General features: G+C 37.6%; 1 protein-coding gene across 5 annotated transcripts in view; it reads right to left on the bottom strand.

Annotated features, from left to right (window-relative positions):
• MND1 (meiotic nuclear divisions 1) overlaps positions 1–23373 on the bottom strand; it is a 176196-nt gene that overhangs the window by 73814 nt on the left and 79009 nt on the right. For 4 of the 5 annotated variants that reach the window (XR_010317451.1, XR_010317452.1, XM_010597189.2 and 1 more), the window contains exon 7: positions 6298–6342. Coding sequence is in view for 2 of the 5 variants with exons in the window: in XM_010597189.2 (XP_010595491.1) it covers positions 6298–6342 (45 nt within the window). In the remaining 3 variants the exon portion in view is untranslated. Of the gene's footprint in view, positions 1–6297; positions 6343–17257; positions 17347–23373 lie in introns of those variants that run through there. The other variant, XR_010317453.1, reaches the window with a different exon arrangement.

Here is a 23373-nt window from a genome sequence, read left to right as displayed (position 1 = left end):
AAAACTCTCACTCAAATATGATGGCGAAATTAGGACATTTCCAGATAAACAGAAATTACAGGAATTCATAAAAATCAAACCAAACTTACAAGAAATATTAAAGGCAGTCCTTCAGTTAGAGAAGAACATCTGACAACAGCCAGAGTCTAGGATACAGGACAGCATCAGCCTAATACCAACCTAGGTAAAGAACTTTCAATAATAAAACAAAGCTAAAAGACTTAAAACAGGGAAACAGAGACATCAATCCATAAAGGATGACGACACCAAAACACTGTTGTTCCTGTTGTGTGCTGTTCAGTGGATTCTGACTTACAGCAACCCTATCAGATAGAGTAGAACTGTCCCATAGGGTTTCCAAGGAGTGGCAGGTGGGTTCGAACTGCCAAACTTTTGTTGGCAGCCTGAACTCTTACCCACTTTGCCACCGGGGCTCCAAGGATTGTTCATTTAAGGAGAAATAAACAGGGTAGGTGGAGAACTTTTAAATGGATAGGAGTCAAGGCAATATCAAGTAATAAAAGAATGGTTTAAATTTAGGAAGATAAGGGTAAATTTCAAGATAAGCACAAAGAAAGTCAACAAACCTACTCATCAGCATAAAAATGAAGAAAAACATACTCAGTAAACACAAAACCTATAATAACAAAAGAAAATCCACAAACAAAAGGAACTCAGCATAGGAAAGAAAGAGGAACAATGAAAATGTTAATGCCACAAAATAAAAAGCACTACAATATGACAGCAAAAACTCATACCTATCGATAATAACGCTGAATGTAAATGGCTTAAATGCACCTGTAAAGAGACAGAGAGTGGCAAATGGATAAAAAAGCACAACCCATCAATATGTTGTTTAAGAGACACATTTTAGACACAAGGACATAAATATATTAAAAAATCAAAGGATTAAAAAAAATCAAGCAAACAGTAACCACAAAAGGGCAGAAGGAGCAATACGAATCTCAGATGGAATAGACTTTAAAACAAAATCCACCATAAAAAACAAGAAAGGACATTATAAAACGATTAAAAGGACAATCCTCCATGAGTACATAACCTTAATATCTACATACCCAACCACAGGGCTCCAAAATACATAAAATAAGCTCTAATAGCACTGAAAAAAGAAACCGACAATTTCACAATAATAGTAAGAGACTTCAACACACCATTCACAGCAAAGGACAGAACATCTAGAAAGAAACTCAAAGATGCAGAAGATCTAAAGGCCACAATCAATGAACCTGACCTCGTGGAAAACTCCACCCAAAAGCAGCAAAGCATACATTCTTTTCCAATGCACATGAAATATTCTCCAGAACAGACCACATTTTGGCCACAAAGTAACCCTCAATTAAATCTAAAACATTGAAATAATACAAAGAGCTCTCTTTGATCACAATACCACAAAAGTAGAAATTAATAATGGGAAGCACAAGGAAAAAAAATCAAATACATGGAAACTGAATAACACCTTGCTTAAACATAATAGAAAAATTAAAGAGGGAATCAAAAGATTCTCAAAATCAAATGAGCATGAAAACACATCATACCAAAACTTTGTGTCACAGCAAAGGCAGTGCTCAGAGGTCAATTTATAGCAATAAACCTCCATACCAAAAGAAGAACAGACCAAAATCAAAATGGGAACCCTAAAACCCAAACAAAACGAAAGAGAACAGCAAAGAACCCCACAGCCCCAGAAGAAAGGAAATAAAGATTAGAGAAGAAATAAATGAAACAGAAAACACAACAACTGAAGGAATCAACAAGACCAAAAATAGATTCTTTGTAAAGGTCAACAAAATTGACAAACCACTGGCCACACTGACAAAAGAAAAACAGGTGAGGAAGCAAATAACCCAAATAAGATATGAGATGAGGGACATTACAACAGACCCAACTGAAATAAGAAGTATCATAACAGAATACTATTAAAAATCATACACCAACAAATTTGAGAACCTAGAAGAAATGGACAAATTTCTAGAAACATACTATCTACCGAAAGTAATACAAAATGAGATAGAAAATCTGAACAGATCCACAAGAGAAGAGATTGAAGAGGCAATAAAAAAAACTTGCAACAAAACCTCACCCAGACGTCTTCACTAGAGAATTTGCCAAACAATCAGAGAAGAGCTCATACCATTACTACTCATACTATTTCAGAGCATAAAAAAGGGATACTTCCAAATTCATTCCGTGTAACCGACATAACCCTGACACCAAAACCAAAGACACCACAAAAAAAAAAAATTACAGACCAATATTCCTATGAATATAGATGTAAAAATTATCAACAAAATTCTATCCAACAGAATTCAGCATCATATAAAAAAAATAATATACCACAACCAAGTGGTATTCATACAGGTATGTGTGGATGGTTCAACATTAGAAAATCAATCAATGTAATCCACCACATATATAGAACTAATGAAAAGAATAGCATGATCATCTCAATCGACACAGAAAAGGCATTTGATAAAGTTCAACAACCATTCCTGATACAAACTCTCAATAAAATAGAAATAGAAGGAAAATTCCTCAACATAACAAAGGGCATCTATACAAAAACAACAGCCAACGAGGCTGAAAGCATCCCCCCTGAGAATGGGAACAAGATAAAGATGTCCTTTATCACCACTCCTAGTTAACATTGTGCTGGAAGTCTTAGCTTGAGCAACAAGGCAAGAAAAAGAAACTGCTATGGATTGAATTGTGCCCCCCAAAATATGTGTCAACATGGCTAGGCCATGATTCCCAGTAATCTGTGGTTGTCTACCATTTTGTGAACTGATGTGATTATCCTATGTGTTGTAAAGCCTAACCTCTATGATGTTAATGAGGCAAGACTAGAGCCAATTACGTTAATGAGGCAGGACTCAATCTACAGGATTAGGTTCTATCTTGGGTCAATCTCTTTTGAGATATAAAAGAGATAATCAAGCAGAGAAGAGAGGGCCCTCCTACCACTAAGAATGAAGAACCAGGAGGGGTGCACATCATTTGGAACCAGGGTCCCTGCACTGAGAAGCTATTAGACCAGGGGAAGACTGATGACAAGAACCTTCCTCCAGGGCTGACAGAAAGAGAAAGCCTTCTCCTGGAGCTGGCACCCTGGATTCGGACTTCTAGCCTTCTAGACTGTGAGAATAAACTTCTCTTTGTTAAAGCCATCCACTGGCCGTATTTCTGTTATAGCAGCACCAGATATCTAAGACAGAAATGCAAGACATCCAAATTTGAAAGGAAAAATTAAAAACTATCCCTATTTGCAGGTGATATCATCTTATACACAAAGAACCCAAAAGTTTACAGAAGAAAAATACTGGAACTAATAGAACGATTCAGCATAGTAACAGGATACAAGATCAACATACAAAAATCAGCTGGACTCCTACACACCAACAAAGAGAACTCCGAAAAGGAGATCAGGAAAACAGTACCATCATAACAGGCCCTAAAAAAAAAATAAAATACTTAGGCATAAATCTAACCAGGGACGTAAAAGACCTATATGAAGAAAACTACAAACACTATGGCAAGAAACCAAAAGAGACCTACATAAATGAAAAAGCATACCATGCTTATGGATAAGAAGACTCAACATAGGGAAAATATCAGTTCTACCCAAAGTGATCTACAGATGTAATGCAATTCCAATACAAATACTAACAGAGATTAATGAAGTGGAAAATCTAATCACCAACTTTACACAGAAAGGAAAGAGGTCCTGGATAAGCAACACATTACTGAAGAGAACAAAGTAGGAGACCTCATACTACCTGATCTCAGAACCTACTATACAGCCACAGTAGTCAAAACAGCTTGGCACTGGTACGACAGTCACAAAAATCAGTGGAACAGAACTGAGCACAATGATGGGAATCCACCCACCTACGGTCAGCTGATCTTTGACAAACGAATAAAGCCCATTAGATGGAGAAAAGACAGTCTTTTTAACAAATGGTGGTGGCATAACTGGATGTCTACCTGTAAAAAAATGAAACAGGACCCATACTCCATAACACAAATGAAAATTAACTCAAAATGGATCAAAAATCTTAAGTATAAAACCTAAAACAATAAAGACTCTGGAATAAAAACTACAGACAACGTTGGGGTACCTAACACATGGCATAAATAGAATATAAACTAAACCATAACTAACAAAGCACAAACACTATAAGATAAACTTGATAAGTGGGAGCACCTAAAAATTAAACACTTACGCTCATCAAAAGACTTCACCAACAGGGTAAAAAGAGAACCTACAGACTGCGAAAAAATTTGGGGCTACGACACATCCAGCAAGAATCTGATCTCTAAAATCTATAGAATACTTCAACACCTCAACAATGAAAAGACAAACAATACAATAAAAAATAGGCAAAGGATATAAAAAGATACTTCATCAAAGAAGACATTCAGGCGGCTAACAGACATATAAGAAAATGTTCAGATTCATTAATCATACGAGAAATGGAAATCAAAAGTACAATGAGATATCATTTCACCCTGACATTACTGGCACTAATCAAAAAAACAGAAAATAACAAATGCTGGACAGGATGCAGGGAGGCTGGAATTCTTATGCACTGCTGGTGGGAATGTAAAATGGTGCAACCACTATAGGAAACGATATGGTACCTCCTCAAAAAGCTAGAAATAGAAATACCACATGATCCAACAATCCCACTCCCTTTTTAGGAATATATCCTAGAGAAAGAAGAGTTGTCCCATGAATAGACATATGCACACCAATGTTCACTGCAGCATTATTCACAACAGCAAACAGATGAAAACAACCTACGTGCCCATCAACAGATGAATGGATAAACAAATTACGGTACATACACACAATGGGATACTACACAGCAGTAAACAACAATGAGGAACCTGTGAAACATCTCACAACACGGATGAATCTAGAGGGAATTATGCTGAGTGAAATCAGTCACAAAACGGCAGATGAGACTACTATTATAAAAACCCAAGAAAAGTTTTACCCACAGAAAAAAACAATCTTTGATGGTTATGAGGGAGGGAGCAGGTGGGAAGGGCAAATTACTAACTAGAGAGTAGACAAGCATTAACTTTGATGAAGGGAAAGAGAACATACAATATAGAGGAAGTCAGCACAACTTGACAAAGGAAAAGTCATAGTAGCTTCCTAGACACAACCAAACACCCTGAAGAACCGAGTTACTGGGGCTGAGGGCTGGGGACCATGGTCTCGAGGGACATTTAGGTCAACTGGCATAACATAGTTTATAAAGAAAATGTTCTACATCCTACTTGGTAAGTAGCGTCTGGGTCTTAAAAGCTTTTGAGTGGCCATCTAAGATATATCTATTGGTCCCATCCTGTCTGGAATGAAAGAGAATGAAGAAAACCAAAGACACAAGGAAAATATTAGTCCAAAGGATTAAGGGACCACATGAACCACAGCCTCCATCACCCTGAGGCCGGAAGAACTAGATGGTGCCCAGCTATAACCACCGACTGCTCAGACAGGCATTGAAATAGAGGGTCCTGGACAGAGCAGGAGAAAAATGTAGATCAAACTTCAAATTCACACACACAAAAAGACCAGATTTACTGGTCTGACAGAAATGGGAGGAACCCCTGAGAGTATGCCTCTGGACACCCAGAACTAAAAAAAAAAAAGCCACTCCCAAAGTCTACCTTTCAGCCAAAGATTAGACAGGCCTATAAAACAAACACACATGAGGAACATGCTTCTTAGTTCAATCAAATAATATGAGACCAAATGGGCAACACCTGCCCAAAATAAAAAAGACAGGAAAACTAGACGAATGGACATGTAGAACCCAAGGTGGAAAGGGAAAGGGGGAGAGTGCTGACACAATGCAGGGATTGCAACCAATGTCACAAAACAATTTGTGTATAAATTTTTGAATAAGAAACTAATTTGCACTGTAAAGTTTCATCTAAAGCACGCACACACACACACACACACACACACACAAAGATGTATCTTGCTTTGCAATACATGGAGGTTAATTGGCAGAGGTAACTTACAGTGGGAAGAGTTACACAAAAGTTAAACTGGAAGCAATCACTGGTTTTACAAACTCACTCATAAAATTTAAAAAAAAAGTTCCTTAAATAACATCAGTTATTTAATTTACAAAAACCAGATTTATATATACTTTTTCAGAAATGCCTCTTATTGAATAAGGCTAGGCACAAAAGCACCTTCATTTCACATCACAGTACGTGTAGAGAATTTCACTAGTTTATCAATGCCGTTTTAATACATACCAGTCCATCTGTTAGCAGCTTCTTTGGCTACTTTATTTGCTTGACCTGAAGAATTAAAAAAAAATATATATATATTCATAAAAAAAAAATTCATATATTCATAAGGCTATACAAATAAAATGCCTAAGAAAATTGCTCAAGTAGGGACAAAAATAGTATCCTACAAACCTGCTCAAGTCCCCAAGGAAAATTTTAATTAGTTGCAGTTATATCAGTTATGAAGTCATTTTCTCTTTCCTAAATGTCTATCATCATTGTACTTGCTGTTTTAAAGACAACATATAAGTTTAAAAGAGATGTTTTTCAAACAAACAATAAATCTGACTAAAGAAAAAATTTAATGGTATGTAAAGTAGCCACCAAGAGGAAATATTTACTTTACATTTAATCATACATCTTGATATTAAATGCATCTATATTATGTTTTTTAACAAGGCCATGAACAACTAGACAAAAATACTACTTAAAATGATGGCATTTGTAGTTCTATTAAAATATAATTCACCTACCATAAAATTCACATATTAAAGTATACAATCCTGTGTTTAATTCCAGTACATTTTCATTATCCCCAAAAGAAACCCCATATCCATTAGCAGTAAACTCCCATGTCCTGTTTTCCAGCCCTTCGTAACCATTAATTTATTTTGTCTCCATGGATTTGCCTGTTCTGAACAGTTCATGTAAACGGAATCATACAATAAATGGATTTATGTGTCTTCTTCATGCATCATACTGTTTTCAAGGTTTAACCATGTTGTAGCATGTACTATTACTTCACTCCTTCTATGGCTGAATATTATTCCACAGTGTGAGTATAGCATAATTGTGTTATTCATCAGTTGATGGGCATCTGAATTATTTCCCCTTTTTGTCTAATCTGAATAATGATGCTACACATTCATATACAAGTCTCTATGTAAACATATGCTTTCAATTTTCTTGGGTATATACCTAGGACTGGAATTCTTGGCCCATACGGTAACTGTATGTGTTAACAATTTGAGGAACTGAAACTGTTTTCCAAAGTGGTTACACCATTTCTACACCATTTCACATTCCCATTAGCAATGTACGAGGGTTCCAATTTCTTCACATACTTGCCAACAATTACTATTTCCCTTTTTTTCTTAAATTCCAGCCATCCTAGTGGGTGTCAAGTAGTATCTCATTGTGGTTTTTATTTGCATTTCCCTAATAACTATAGAGGTGCTATGAGTTGGAATCAACCAGATGACAGCGGGTTTGGTTTCTTTTTTTAATTTTTATTGTGCTTTAAGTGAAAGTTTACAAACCAAGTCAGTCTCATACAAAAACTTATATACACCTTGCTATATTGCTATATACTCCTAGCTGCTCTTCCCCTAATGAGACAGCACACTCCTTCTCTCCACCCTGTATTTCTGTGTCCATTTAGCCAGCTCCTGTCCCCCTCGGCCTTCACATCTCCCCTCCAGACAGGAGCTGCCCACGTAGTCTCATGTGTCTACTTCATCGAAGAGGCTCACTCCTCACCAGTATCATCTTCTATCTTATAAAAAAAAAAAAAATACTCCAGTCTAATTCCTGTCTGAAGAGTTGGCTTTGGGAATGGTTCCTGTCTTGGGCTAACAGAAGTTCTAGAGACCATGACCACCGGGGTCCTTCTAGTCTCATTCAGACCATTAAGTCTGGTCTTTTTATGAGAACCTGAGGTCTGCATCCCACTGTTCTCCTGCTCCTTTAGGGGTTCTCTGTTGTGTTCCCTGTCAGGGCAGTCATTGGTTATAGCCGGCCACCATCTAGTTCTTCTGGTCTCAGTATGATATAGTCTCTGGTTTATGTGGCCCTTTCTGTCTCTTGGGCTCTTAATTACCTTGTGCCTTTGGTGTTCTTCATTCTCCTTTGATCCAGGTGGGTTGAGACCAATTGATGCATCTCAGATGGCCACTTGCTAGCGTTTAAGACCCCAGAAGCTACTACCCAAAACGGAATGCAGAATATTTTCTTAAATAGATTATGCCAATTGACCTAGATGTCCCCTGAAACCATGGTCCCCAAACCCCTGCCTCTGCTACGCTGGCCTTTAAAGCGTTCGGTTTATCCAGGAAACCTCTTTGGTTTTGGTTTAGTCCAGTTGTGCTGACCTCGCCTATACTGTCTTTCCCTTCACCTAAATTAGTTCTTGCCTACTAATTAGTGAATCTCCCTCTCCCTCTCTCCCCCCTCTCGTAACCATCAAAGAATATTCTCTTTATTTTCTTGAGTTCTTATAATAGTGGTCTCATACAATATTTGCCCTTTTGCAACTAATTTCACTCAGCATAATGCCTTCCAGATTCATCCATGTTATGAAATGTTTCACAGACTCATCGTTGTTCTTTATTGATGCACAGTATTCCATTGTGTGAATATACCATAATTTATTTATCCATTCATCTGTTGATGGGCACCTTGGTTGCTTCCATCTTTTTGCTATTGCAAACAGTGCTGCAATGAACATGGGTCTGCATATATCTGTTAGCGTAAAGCCTCTTATTTCTCTAGGATATATTCCAAAGAGTGCGGCTGCTGGATCGTATGGTAGTTCTAGTTTAAGGAAGCGCCAAATCAATTTCCAAAGTGGTTGTACCATTTTACATCCCACCAGCAGTGTATAAGTGTTCCAGTCTCTCCACAACCTCTCCAACATTTTATTGTGTTTTTTTTTAATAATTTTTACTGTGCTTTAAGTCAAAGTTTACAAATCAAGTCAGTCTCTCATGCAAAAACCCATATATACCTTACTACACACTGCCAATTACTTTCCCCCTAATGAGACAGCCCACTTTCTCCCTCCACTCTTTCTTTTCGTGTCCTTTTTGCCAGCTTCTAACCCCCTCCACCCTCTCATCTCCCCTCCAGGCAGGAGATGCCAACATAATCTCAAGTGTCCACCTGATCTAAGAAGCTCACTCCTCACCAGCATCCCTCTCCAACCCATTGTCCAGTCCAATCCATGTCTGAAGAGTTGGCTTCAGGAATGGTTCCTGTCCTGGGCCAACAGAAGGTCTGGGGGCCATAACCACTGGGGTCCTTCTAGCCTCAGTCAGACCATTAAGTCTGGTCTTATGAGAATTTGGGGTCTGCATCCCACTGCTCTCCTGCTCCCTCAGGGGTCCTCTGTAGTGGTCCCTGTCAGGGCAGTCATCGGTTGTAGCCGGGCATCATCTAGTTCTTCTGGCCTCAGGATGATGTAGTCGCCGATTCATGTGGCCCTTTCTGTCTCTTGGGCTCGTAATCACCTTGTATCCTTGGTGTTCTTCATTCTCCTTTGATCCAGGTGGGTTCAGACCAATTGATGCATCTTAGATGGCTGCTTGCTAGCATTTAAGACCCCGGACGCCACTCTTCAAAGTGGGATGCAGAATGTTTTGCTCATAGCTTTTATTATGCCAGTTGACTTAGATGTCCCCTGAAACCATGGTCCCCAGATCCCTGCCCCTGCTACGCTGGCCTTCGAAGCATTCAGTTTATTCAGGAAACTTCTTTGCTTTAGGTTTAGTCCAATTGTGCTGACCTCCCCTGTACTGTGTGCTGTCTTTCCCTTCACCTAAAGTAGTTCTTATCTACTATCTAATTAGTGAATATCCCTCTCCCACCCCTCCCCCCCGTAACCACAAAAGAATGTTTTCTTCTCAGTTTAAACTATTTCTCAGTTCTTATAGTAGTGGTCTTATACAATATTTATTCTTTGCAACTGACTAATTTCACTCAGCATAATGCCCTCCAGGTTCCTCCATGTTATGAAATGTTTCACAGATTCCTCACTGTTTTTTATCCATGCGTACTATTCCATTGTGTGAATACACCATGATTTATTTATCCATTCATCTGTCGATGGGCACCTTGGTTGCTTCCAAGTTTTTACTATTGTAAACAGTGCTGCAATAAACATGGGTGTGCATATATCTGTTCGTGTAAAGGCTCTTATTTCTCTAGGATATATTCCAAGGAGTTGAATTGCTGGATCGTATGGTAGTTCTATTTCTAGCTTTTTAAGGAAGTGCCAAATCAATTTCCAAAGTGGTTGTACCATTTGACATTCCCACCAGTAGTGTATAAGTGTTCCAATCTCTCCACATCCTCTCCAATATTTATTATTTTGTGTTTTTCGGATTAATGCCAGCCTTGTTGGAATGAGATGAAATCTCATTGTAGTTTTATCTGCATTTCTCTAATGGTTAATGATTGTGAACATTTCCTCATATATCTGTTAGTTACCTAAATGTCTTCTTTAGTGAAGTGTCTATTCATATCTTTTGCCCATTTTTTAATTGGGTTATTTGTCTTTTTGCAGTTGAGTTTTTGCAGTATTATGTAGATTTTAGAGATCAGGCGCTGATCGGAAATGTGATAGCTAAAAACTTTTTCCCAGTCTGCAGGTAGTCTTTTTACTCTTTTGGTGAAGTCTTTGGATGATCATAAGCGTTTGATTTTTAGGAGCTCCCAGTTATCTAGTTTTTCTTCTACATTCTTTATAATGTTTTCTATACTTTTATGCCATGTATTCAGGCTCCTAATGCTGTCCCTATTTTTTCTTCCATGATCTTTATCGTTTTAGATTTTATATTTAGGTCTTTGATCCATTTTGAGTTAGTTTTTGTGCATGGAGTGAGGTATGGGTCTTGTTTCATTTTTTTCCAGATGGATATCCAGTTATGCCAGCACCATTTGTTAAAGAGACTGTCTTTTCCCCCATTTAACTGTTTTGGGGCCTTTGTCAAATATCAGCTGCTTATATGTGGATAGATTTATGTCTGGATTCTTAATTCTGTTCCATCGGTCCATGTATCTGTTGTTCTACCAGTACCAGGCTGTTTTGACTACTGTGGCAGTATAATAGGTTCTAAAATCGGTTTCTTTGGTTTTTAATGACTAATGATTTAAGTATCTTTTTATGTGCTTACTGGCCATTTACATCTCTTCTTGTAGAAATGTCTATTCAATCTGTTACCCATTATAAAAATGAGATTCTTTTATTATTACATTGTCAGACTTGGATCAGATATACAATTTGCAAATATTTTCTCCCATTCTATGGGCTTTCTTTATACTTTTTTGATACTGTACACTGATGCACAAAAGCTTTTAATTTTCAAGTCTAATTTATCTACTTTACCTCTGGTAGTTTGTGCTTTTGATGTCATATGAGTTAATTTTTATATACAGTGTGAAGTAGGAATCCAGATTCATTCATTTGAATGTAGATATCAGTTGTGCCCAGCATCACTAGTTAAGACTATTCTTTTCTGATTAAATGGTCTTGCGATCTCTGTCAAAAATCTATTGGGTTTACTTCTGGATTCAATTCCATTCTATTAATCTATATATTTCACGCCAGTACCAAACTGTCTTGATTATTACAGCTTTGTAATGAGTTTTGAAATTGGGAAATTCAAGTCTTTCAACTTTGTTCTTCTTTTTTAAGATTTTGGCTATTCTGTGTCCCTTATATTTCCATATGAATTTTAGGATCAACTTCTCAATTTCAGCAAAAAAAAAAAAAAGGCACCTGAGATTATAATGGGATTGCATGGAATCTATCAATTTGGGGAGTATTTTCATTTTACTAATATTAAGTCTTACAACCCATGGCCATATAATGTCTTCCCATTTATTTAGATCTTTATTTTCTCTCAACAATATTTTGTGGTTTTCAGTGTACAAATCATATACTTTGATTAATTCATTCGTACGTATTTTTTTTTTATGGCATTAAGGAATTTTTAAAATTCATTTTCAGACTGCTTATTGTTAATGAATAGAAACATAACTGCTTTTTGTATATTGAGTTTGTATCCTGTAACCTTGCTGAACAACTAATCTCTAAAAGTTTTTTTTTTTTTTATGTATGGGTGGATTCTTTAGGGCCTTCTGTATATAAGATCATGTCACCTGCAAATAGAGATAGTATTACTTCTTCCTTTCCAATCTGGATGCGTTTTATTTATTTATTTTTGCCTGTGTGTTCTCACTAAACTTCCAGTACAATGTTGAATAAAACTGGCAAAAGCTGACATCCTTGGGGAAAGCTTTCAATCTCTGACCACTGCATGGTAATGAATCACCTTAACAAAAACAGAATAAAAAAAAATAATTTGGCCTTTGTCCCTGGTTCCTAAGAGATAATCTTTGGAATTTTCTGAGTAACTGAGGTGCTTTTATTATCTAAAACCTCCAGACCATGTCTGAGGATTTGTGTGAATGAGTAGGGGCTGGCTAGACTAGAAAGACCACCTGGTAGCTAGAAATCAACTAACCTCATGAGTTAACCTATCATGCATACACAATAAGGCCTCAATCATGACCACATAACAACTGAGGCCAATAAAGGGCCTGCACACAGAGGCTCCACAGGCTTTCTGGCTGGTGAAGGAAGGGTGACAAACCCAATTTGGAACGTGGAAGCTTTGTGCTGGGAACCCTCTCAGATTTCACCCAGGCATCTCTTCCTTATGATGATCCTGATTTGTATGCTTTTGCTATAATAAACCTGTAATCATAAATACAGTACTTTCTGAGTTCTGTGGTCATTCTAGCAAATTATGAAACCCAAAAGAGTAGTGGAAGCCAGAAAGTTAGGGTGAAGGAGCCCAGGGGAGACCTCAAAGCTTGCGGTTGGCATCTTGATGGAGCAGTGGGAAAACCCCAAATTTGTGGCCTGCAGGTCAAGAGTTAAGGGTGTTGCATGGATTCCCGAGTTTCTGGTTGTCATCTATTTAGCAGACTGCCTTCAGTGTCCTTTCAAACTGTGAGCTCTGTTCTAGTTCCAGGTGGCTTGGGGCAAAGAGAATGCTGTGTGAGCAGCTAATGTCAGAGATGACTGAGAAATGGAAAAGTGAATATTTGATTAATCTTCACATTTTGTGTACGGAATGTTCTTATCCACGAAACCACTAAGTATGAAGTTAGCTGTGGGTTTTTTGTAAATGCCCTTTATCAGGTTGAAGAAGGTTCCTTCCATTCCTACTTTGTTGAGCATTTTTCTCATGAACAGTGTTGGATTTTGTTTCTGCATCTATTGAGATTTTTTTTTCTTCATTAATATGGTATGTTGCATTGATTGATTTTCATATGTTGAGCCAACCTTGCATTGCTGGGATAAATCCCATTTGGTTATGGTGCATAATTCTTTTTACATAGAGCTGGACTCGGTTTACTAGCATTTTGCTGAAGATTTTTGTATCTATATTCATAAGGGATACCCTATAATTTTCTTTTGTGTGATGTCTGTCTACTTTTGATATCAGTGTTAATACTGATCTCAAAAAATGAGTTAGCAGCCATTCCCTCTTCTTTTTTTTAATAGTTAATTCTTCTTTAAGTGTTTGGTAGAATTCATCAGTGAAGGCATCTGGTCCTGAGCTTTTCACTGTGAGAAGTTTTTTAGTGATTAACTCAATCTATTTATTTGTTATAGGTTTACTGAGATTTTGTATTTCATCTTTGAGTCAGTTTTGGTAGTTTGTATTTCTAGGAACATGTCCAATTCATCTAGTTTACCTAATTTGTTGGCATACAACTGTTTATAGTATTCCCTTATATTCCTTTTTATTTTTGTATGGTTGGTAGTAATGTCTCCTCTGTCACGCTTCATTTTGGTAATGTGAATCTTCTTTTTTTCTTGGCCAGTCTAGCTGAAAGCTTGTCAGTGTTCTTGGTCTTTTAAAAAAAAAAAAAACTTTCATTTATTTTCTCTATTCCTTATTTCACATTTTTCCACTCTAATTTTTATTATTTCCTTTCTTCTGCATGCTTTGGGTTTAGTTTGTTCTCCTTTTTATAGTTTCTTAAGGTAGAGGGTTAAGTTTTGTTTTTTTTTTTTTAACGTAGGTGCTTACAACTATAAATTTCCTTCTGAGCACTTTTGTTGTATCTAATTAGTTTTTGTATATCTTGTTTTTATTTTCATTCATTTCATAGTATTTTCTAACTTCTTTTGTGATTTCTTTCATCCATCATTATTTAGGAGCATATTGTTTAATTTTAACACATTTGTAAATTTTCAAAATTTCCTTTTGTTAATGATTTCTAATTTTATTCCACTATCCTCAGAGTATATGCTTTGTATTATTTAAATCCTCTTAAATTTACTGTGACTTGTTTTAGGCCTAACATATGGACTATTCTGGAGAATGTTCCATGTGCACGTAAGAAGACTGTGTATTCTGTTGTTGGGTTCAGAGTTTTATAGAAGTCTGTTAGTCTATTTGGGTTAACCAGTTGCCATTGAGTCTACTCCAACTCATGGCGACCCCATACGTATCATGGTACTAAAACAAAACTTTGTGCCCATATAGAGCCATTCCTCCTGTCTTTTATGGTATTATCCTCACAAATTACATCTTCATACATTTTTGAGAGGTTGTCTTTTAAATTAGAAAAAAAGGAATTATAAACAAAAATACATTTATACGGTCTTTGATATTTATTTATGTAATTACTTTTACTGGCGTGCTCTTTATTTCTTCATACCAATCAAGTTACTGTCTGGGATACTTCCACTTCAACCTAGAGAACTCACTTTAATATTTTTTTGTAGGGCAAGCCTGATGGTGACCAACTCTCTCAGTTCTTTTTGTCTGGGAGTGTCCTCATTTTTGAAGGAAATTTCTTCTGGATATAGAATTCATAGTTGACAGTATTTTTTCTTTCTGCACTTTGATTATGTCATCTCAATGCCTTCTGATGAGAAATCAGCTATTCATCTTATTGAGGATCACTTATACATGATGAGTTCCTTCTCTCTTGGCTGCTTTCAATATTCTCTCTTTGGATAGTTTGATTATGACATGTCTACATGTAGATCATTTTCAGTTTATCCTACTTGGAATTTGTTGAAATTCTTGGATGTGTTTCATCAAATTTAATAAATTTTCAGCTATTATTTCTGCAAATATTCTTTCTGACCCTTTCTTTCCTCCTCTTCTGGGACTTCCACTATGCATATGTTAGTACACTTGTTCGTGTCTCACAAGTCTCTGAGGCTTTGTTCATTTATCTTCATTCTTTTTCCTTTCTGTTCCTCAGACTGGATAATTTCAATTGAACTACATTCCAGTTTCTTCTGCCTGATGGAATCTGCTGTCATTTCAGTTATTTTACTTTCCAATTCCAGAATTTCTATTTTTTTTGTATATATATAATTTCTATCTCTATTGATATCCTTTACTTGGTTCTCATAATTCCTTTAGTTCTTTAAACATGGTTTCTTTAACTCTTTGAACAGATTTAAAGTAGCTGATTTAAAAGTCTTTGTCTAGTAAGTCCAACATCCGGGCTTCCTCAGGAACAGCTTCTAATGATTGCTTTTGTTCTTGTGTATAGGCCATACTTTGATTCCTTGTGTTTCTCTCTTTTTTTGGTCAAAAAATGGACATTTTAGATATAATGTAGCATCTCTGGAAATCAGACTCTCCTCCCTACCCAGGGTTTGTTACTCTCACTGCTTGTTGTAGTTTTTGTTGTTTGTATGTTTGGTGATTTTTCTGAAATAATTCTGTAAAGCCCATATTCTTTGTTGTGCATAGACACTGAAGTCTCTATCTAGTTAAGTGTAGTAGTCAGCTAATGATTGAACAGAGATTTCCTTAAACACCTAAAAAAAAAAAACACCTAGAAGTACTAAATACCCCAATCTTAGCTGAGGGGCTGTGTACGCATGTTGGTACACACCTCCAACACTTAGCAGGGCAGTTTAACAGTTTATATCTCTGCTCTAGCCTTCACTTCCAGCTTAAATACAGCATCAAGGGCAGCAAGAGGTGGTAGCTTTGGATCTACTAAAGTCTTTCCTGAGCATGCCTATGTGTGTGGCCTGCTAGATTCCCAGGAATATGTTGGAGCTTTTTAAGGTCCCTAAGGACATCTCAGAAACCCTGGTGGCATAGTGGTGAAGAGCTACAGCTGCTAACCAAAAGGCTGGCAGTTTGAATCCACCAGGTGCTCCTTGGAAACCCTATGGGGCAGTTGTACTCTGTCCTATAGGATCCCTATGAGTCAGAATACAATCGATGGCAATCAGTTTTTTGGTTTTTAAGGATATTTCACTTGTCAAGTATTTTTTAAAATCTTCTGGTTAGGAGGCGGGTCCAAGACGGTGGAGTAGTCAGATGCTTCCAGTGATCCCTCTTAAAACAAAGACCCGAAAAAACAAGTGAAATCATTATATTGCTGTCAAGCTAGGAGACCTGAACATCAAAGGCAAAATTAGAAAATGGACTGAGAGGCAGGGGGAGGTAGAGGCTGGTTCAGAAGCAGAGAGGAGTTACCGGGCCTGAATCCCCAGGAACCTTCAGGCACCATTTCCGGGAGTACTGAAGCGGGCTGGTGGTAGCATTTGGCTACAGTTTCCTCACGGTGAAACAGCCAGCTGCACGGACTACTCACACCTCCGGAACCAGAGAAGAAAGGTGCTTTCAGCAAAAGCTAAGTACTTGCATATATTTTACTGTTCCCCAAGTCCCAAAGCCAGCTTCAGTGGCTGTCGGTCTCCTTGTGCCTGAGACAGGCCGTGCTGAGTGCCCTAACTCATTCTCCTGGCCTTGAAGAAGGAATAAATTCACAATTCGGGGAAAGATAATCTGCCAGCTCCACTAACCCAGGGAGCTCAAGAAAGAAGCGGCTCCTGTCCAGGCATAAATGGTCTGTGGACTTTCCCCCGTGCCTGGACCTGTGTGGGCCTATGTCAGCAGAATAGGTCCTTGTTGGCAGACTGTGAATGTTTCAGCTGTACAGTGGAGAGGTGGGTGTTTGATATTTGACATTGCTTTGCCTATTAAAAAGGGTCCTCACCTATCCAAATCAGAGGCCTAAGGACTAGTAGCTCCACTCAGGTCACCCAGCCACCCGCAACAGGGGTACAAGAATAGCTGATACCTCCCAATCCTTACAACCAAATGCATTGGGTGCCCATGGTCCGTCTGCAGAACCTACCCACCTGTGCGCTCTAAGGAACAGAGACACGCTTTCCTCACAGACACTGGGGGGATGGTTGTCAGCCTCCTGCCTTGTTCAGAGCATGACCCCCTGTTGGAACAAGATACCAGTACCTACACCAATCACCCCTGCCCCTCTAAGACTGTAGGACAGAGCCTGTACCACACACTAGATAAGCAACTACCTGGACACCTGAGCTGAATACAAGAGAAGTGAACGGAATCCTAGGCTGATACACCTGATGACAACTCTAGCCATCTGGTGCTAGGACGTTAGAGCTTCAAAAGATGAAAATAAGCAAGGTAGCTCACTCAAGCAACCTACTGGGGCATATCAAAACAAAACAAAGGAAGAAGCTAGGATAGAGTAAGCAAGCATAAAATAAACTAATACAATAACTTATACATGGCTTGGAGACAACAGTCAATAACAAATCACATAAAGAAGCAGAGCATGATTGCTTCAGCAAGCTCTCAAAACAAAGAATCAAGTGATCTTCTGGATGAAGGTGCATTCCTGGAATTACCAGATGCAGAATACAAAAGATTAATATACAGAACTCTTCAAGACATCAGGAACAAAATCAGGAAGGGGATCAGGCAATACACAGAACAAGCCAAGGAATATGCAGATAAAGGAGTTGAAGAAATTAAAAAGGTTATTCAAGAACATAATGAAAAATTTAAAAAGCTGCAAGAATTCATAGAGAGACAGCAATCAGAAATTCAGAAGATTAATAATAAAATTAACAGAATTAGAAAACTTGACAGAAAGTCAGAGGAACAGAATTGAGCAAGTGAAGGCAGAACTGGTTACCTTGAAGATAAAGCGCTTGGCACCAATACACCTGAAGAAAAACCAGATAGAAGAATTAAAAAAAAAAAATGAAGAAAGCCTAAGAATCATGTGGGACTCTATAAGAGAAATAACCTACCAGTGACTGAAGTACCATAACAGGGAGGGATAACAGAAAATACAGAGAGAATTGTTGAAGGTTTGTTGGCAGAAACCTTCCTGGATACTGTGAAAGAGGAGAAGATATCTATGCAAGATGCTCATCCAACTCCACATAGGTAGATCTTAAAAGAAAGTCATCAAGACATATTATAATCAAACTTGCCAAAACCAAAGATAAAGAGAGAATTTTAAGAGCAGCTAGGGATAAACAAAAAGTCACCTACAAAGGAATCAATACAAATATGCTCGGACTACTCGGCAGAAACCATGCAGGCAAGAAGGCAGTGAGATGACTTATATAAAGCAATGAAGGAAAAAAAATTTGCCAGCAAAGAATCATATATCCAGCAAAACTCTCTCTCAAATATGAAGGTGAAATTAGGACGTTTCCAGATAAATAGAAGTTTAGGGAATTTGTAAAAACCAAACCAAAGCTACAAGAAATACTAAAGGGAGTTCTCTGGTTAGAAAATCAGTATCAGATACCAACCCAAGAGTAGAACACTGGACAGAGCAATCAGATGTCAACCCAGTTAGGGAAATCACAAAAATAAATCAAGATTAAAAAAACACTCAAAACAGGGAAACAGCAATGTCATTATGTAAAAGAAGACAACATTAAAACAATAAAGAGGGACTAAGAAATGTAGTCACAGGTCTTTCATACGGAGAGGAAGAGAAGGTGATAGAAATAAAAGTTAGTTTTAAACTTAGAAAAATAGGAGTAAATAACCACAAAGGAGACTAACAACCCTACTTACCAAAATCAAACACAAGAGAAAAACAGAGACTCAGCAGAAACAAAATCATCAACAACGAGTAAGAGGAAAAGACAATATTATAAACTACTCAGCACAAAAAATTAAGTGGGAAAAAGAAACCGTCAACAACACACACAAAAAGATATCAAAATGACAGCATTAAACTCATACCTATCCATAATTACGCTGAATGTAAATGGACTAAATGCACCCATAAAGAGACACAGAGTGGCAGAATGGATAAAAAAAAACATGATCCGTCTATATGCTGCCTACAAGAGACACACCTTAGACTTAGAGACACAAACAAACTCAAAGTATGGGAAAAACTAAGCAAACAACAATCAAAAAAGACCAGGACTGGCAATATTAATTCCTGACAAAACAGACTTTAAAGTTATATCCACCACAAAGGATAGGGAAGGACACTATATAATGATTAAAGGGACAATATACCAGGAGGATATAACATATTAAATATTTTTGCACCTAATGACAGGGCTGCAAGATACATAAAACAGACTCTAATGGCACTGAAAAGTGAGATAGGCGGCTCCACAAAAACAATAGGAGACTTAAACACACCGTCAGTGAAGGAAAGATATCCAGAAAGAAACTCAGTAAAGACACGAAGACCTAAATACCACAATCAACCAACAGCAGCCAAGTATACTTTCTTTTCTTGTGCACATGGAACATTCTCTAGAACAGACCACATATTAGGTCACAAGCCTTAGCAGACTCCAAAACATTGAAATATTACAAAGCATCTTCTCTGACCAGAAGGCCATAAAAGTAGAAATCAGTAACAAGCAGGGAAAAGAAATCAAACACTTGGAAACTGAACAGTACCCTGCTCAAAAACGATGGAATAAAGAAATTCATAGAATCCAATGAGAATGAAAACATTTCCTATCAGAACCCTTGGGACACAGCTAAAGCAGCGATCAGGGATCGATTTATATCAATAAATGCACACGTACAAAAAAGAAGAAAGGGCCAAAATCAAAGAATTATTCCTATAACTTGAATACAAAAAGAGCAACAAAAGAAACCATCAGGCACCAGAAGAAAGCAAACAATAAAAATTAGAGCAGAATTAAATGAAATAGAGAACAGAAAAACAATTGTAAGAGTAAACAAGACCAAAACCTGGTTCTTTGAAAAAATTAACAAAATCTATAAACCACTGGCCAAACTGACAAAAGAAAAACAGGAGAGGAAGCAAATAACCCAAATAAGAAATGCAATCGGCGATATTACAACAGACCCTACTGAAATTAAAAGAATCATATCAGCTTACTACGAAAAACCATACTCTAAAAATTCGAAAACCTGGAAGAAACGGATGAGTTCCTAGAAACACAGTACCTATCTAAACTAACAGAAACAGAGATAGAACAACTAAATAAACCCATAACAAAAGAAGAGATTGAAAAGGTAATCAAAAAACTCCCAACAGAAAAAAGCCCTGGTCCCGATGGCTTCACTGCAGAGTTCTAACAAACTCTCAGAGCATAGAAAAGGAAAAGACTCCCAAACTCATTCTATGGAGCCAGCATATGCCTGATACCAAAATCAGGTAAAGATACCACAAAAAAAGAAAATTACAGACCTATATCCCTCATGAACTTTCATGCAAAAATCCTCAGCAATATTCTACCCAACAGAATTCAACAATGTATCAAAAAAATAATTCACCATGAACAAGTGGGATTCATACCGGTTATGCAGGGATGACTCCACATTAGAAAAACAATTAATGTAATCCATCATAGAAATAAAACAAAAGAACCACATGATGTTATCAACTGATGCAGAAATGGCATTAGACAAAGTTCAACACCCATTCATGATAAAAAAACTCTCAGCAAAATAGGATTAGAAGGAAAATTCCTCAACATAATAAAAGGCATTTATACAAAGCCAACAGCCAACATCATCCTAAATGGAGAGAGTCTGAAAGCACTCCCCTTGAGATCGGGAACCACACAAGGATGCCCTTTATCACCACTCTTATTCAACATTGTGCTGGAGGTCCTAGCCAGAGCAATTAGGCTAGATAAAGAAATAAAGGGCATCCAGATTGGTAAGGAAGAAGTAAAAGTATCTGTTTGCAGATGACATGATCTTATACACAGAAAACCCTAAGGAATCCTCAAGAAAACTACTGAAACTAGTAGAAGAATTCAGCAGAGTGTCAGGATACAAGATAAACATACAAAAATCAGTTGGATTCCTCTACACCAACTCAAACAACATCGAAGAGGACATCACCAAATCAATACCATTTACAGTAGCCCCCAAGAAGATAAAATACTTAGGAATGAATCTTACCAGAGATGGAAAAGACCTATACAAAGAAAACTACAAGATACTACTGCAAGAAACCAAAAGAAACCTACAAGGAAGTGGAAAAACATATCTTGCTCATGGATAGGAAGACTTAACATTGTAAAGATGTCTATTCTATCAAAAGCCATCTATAGATACAATGCAATTCCCATCCAAATTCCAATGACATTTTTTAATAAGATGGAGAAACAAATCAACTTCATATGGAAGAAAAAGAGGCCCCAGATAAGTAAAGCATTACTGAAGAAGAGCAAAGTAGGAGGCCTCATTCTACCCGATTTTAGAACCTATTATACTGCCACAGTAGTCAAAACAGCCCGGTACCGATACAACAACAGATACATGGACCAATGGAACAGAATTGAGAATCCAGACATAAATCCATCCACAGATGAGCAGCTGGTATTTGACAAGGGCCCAAAGTCAGTTAAATAGGGAAAAGACAGTCTCTTTAACAAATGGTGCTGGCATACCTGGATATCCATCTGCAAAAAAAGGAAACAAGACCCATACCTCACATCATGCACAAAGACAAGCTCAAAAAGGATCAAAGACCTAAATATAAAATCTAAAGCCAAAAAGGCCATGGAAGAAAAAATAGGGACAATGCTAAGAGCCCTATACATGGCATAAGCAGTATACAAAACACTGTTAACCATGCAGAAGAAAAACTAGATAACTGGGAGCTCCTAATTATCAAACACCTATGCTCATCCAAAAACTTCATCAAAAGAGTAAAAAGACTACCTACAGACTGGGAGAAAGTTTTTAGCTATGACATTTCTGATCAGCATCTGATCTCTAAAATCTACATGATACTGCAAAAACTCAACTACAAAAAGACAAATAACCCAATTAAAAAATGGGTAAAGGATGTGAACAGGCACTTCACTAAAGATGACATCCAGGTAGCTAAGAGATACATGAGGAAATACAATCATTAGCCATTAGAGAAATGCAAATCAAAACTACAATGAGATTCCATCTCACTCCAACAAGGCTGGCATTAATCCAAAAAACACAAAAATAATAAATGTTGGAGAGGTTGTGGAGAGGCTGGAACACGTCTACACTGCTGGTGGGAATGTAAAACGGTACAACCACTTGGGAAGCCAATTTAGTGTTTCATTAAAAAGCTAGAACTATAACTACCATACAGTCCAGCAATCCCACTCCTTGGAATATACCCTAGAGAAATAAGAGCCCTCGTACGAACAGATATATGCACACCCATATTTACTGCAGCACTGTTTACAATAGCAAAAAGATGGAAACAACCTAGGTGCCCACCAATGGATGAATGGATCAATTACGGTATATTTACACAATGGAATACTACACAACGATAAAGAGCAACGATGAATTCAAGAAACATCTTTTTACATGGATGAATCTGGAAGGCATTATGTTGAGTGAAATTTGTCAGTTGCAAAAGGAAAAATATTGTATAAGGCCACTATTGTAAGAACTCGAGAAATAGGTTAAACAGAGAAGAAAATATTCTTTGATGGTTAGGAGACGGGGGAGGGAGTTAGGGAGGGAAATGAGTTTTCACTAATTAGATAGCAGATAAGAACTATTTTAGGTGAAGGGACAGACAACACACAATACAGGAGAGGTCAGCACAACTGGGCTACACCAAAAGCAAAGAAGTTTCCTGAATAAACTGAATGCTGCAAAGTCCAGTGTAGCAGGGGTGGGGTTTGAAGACCATGGTTTCAGGGGACATGTAAGTCAATTGGCATAATAAAATCTATTAAGAAAACATTCTGCATCTCACTTTGGAGAGTGGCCTCTAGGGTCTTAAATGCTAGCAAGCAGCCATCTAAATTGTATCAATTGGTCTCAACCCACATGGAGCAAAGGAGAATGAAGAACACCAAAGACACAAGGCAATTAAGAGTCCAAGAGACAGAAAGGGCCACATAAAGCAGAGACTACATCAGCCTGAGACCAGAAGAACTAGATGCTGCCTGGCTACAACCAATGACTGCCCTGACAGGGAACACAACACAGAACTCCTGAGGGAGCAGAAGAGCGTTGG

The sequence above is a fragment of the Loxodonta africana genome, chromosome 13 (assembly GCF_030014295.1).
Source record: "Loxodonta africana isolate mLoxAfr1 chromosome 13, mLoxAfr1.hap2, whole genome shotgun sequence".
In the NCBI taxonomy this organism is placed as follows: domain Eukaryota; kingdom Metazoa; phylum Chordata; class Mammalia; order Proboscidea; family Elephantidae; genus Loxodonta; species Loxodonta africana.
This window is presented reverse-complemented; position numbering and strand designations above follow the sequence as displayed.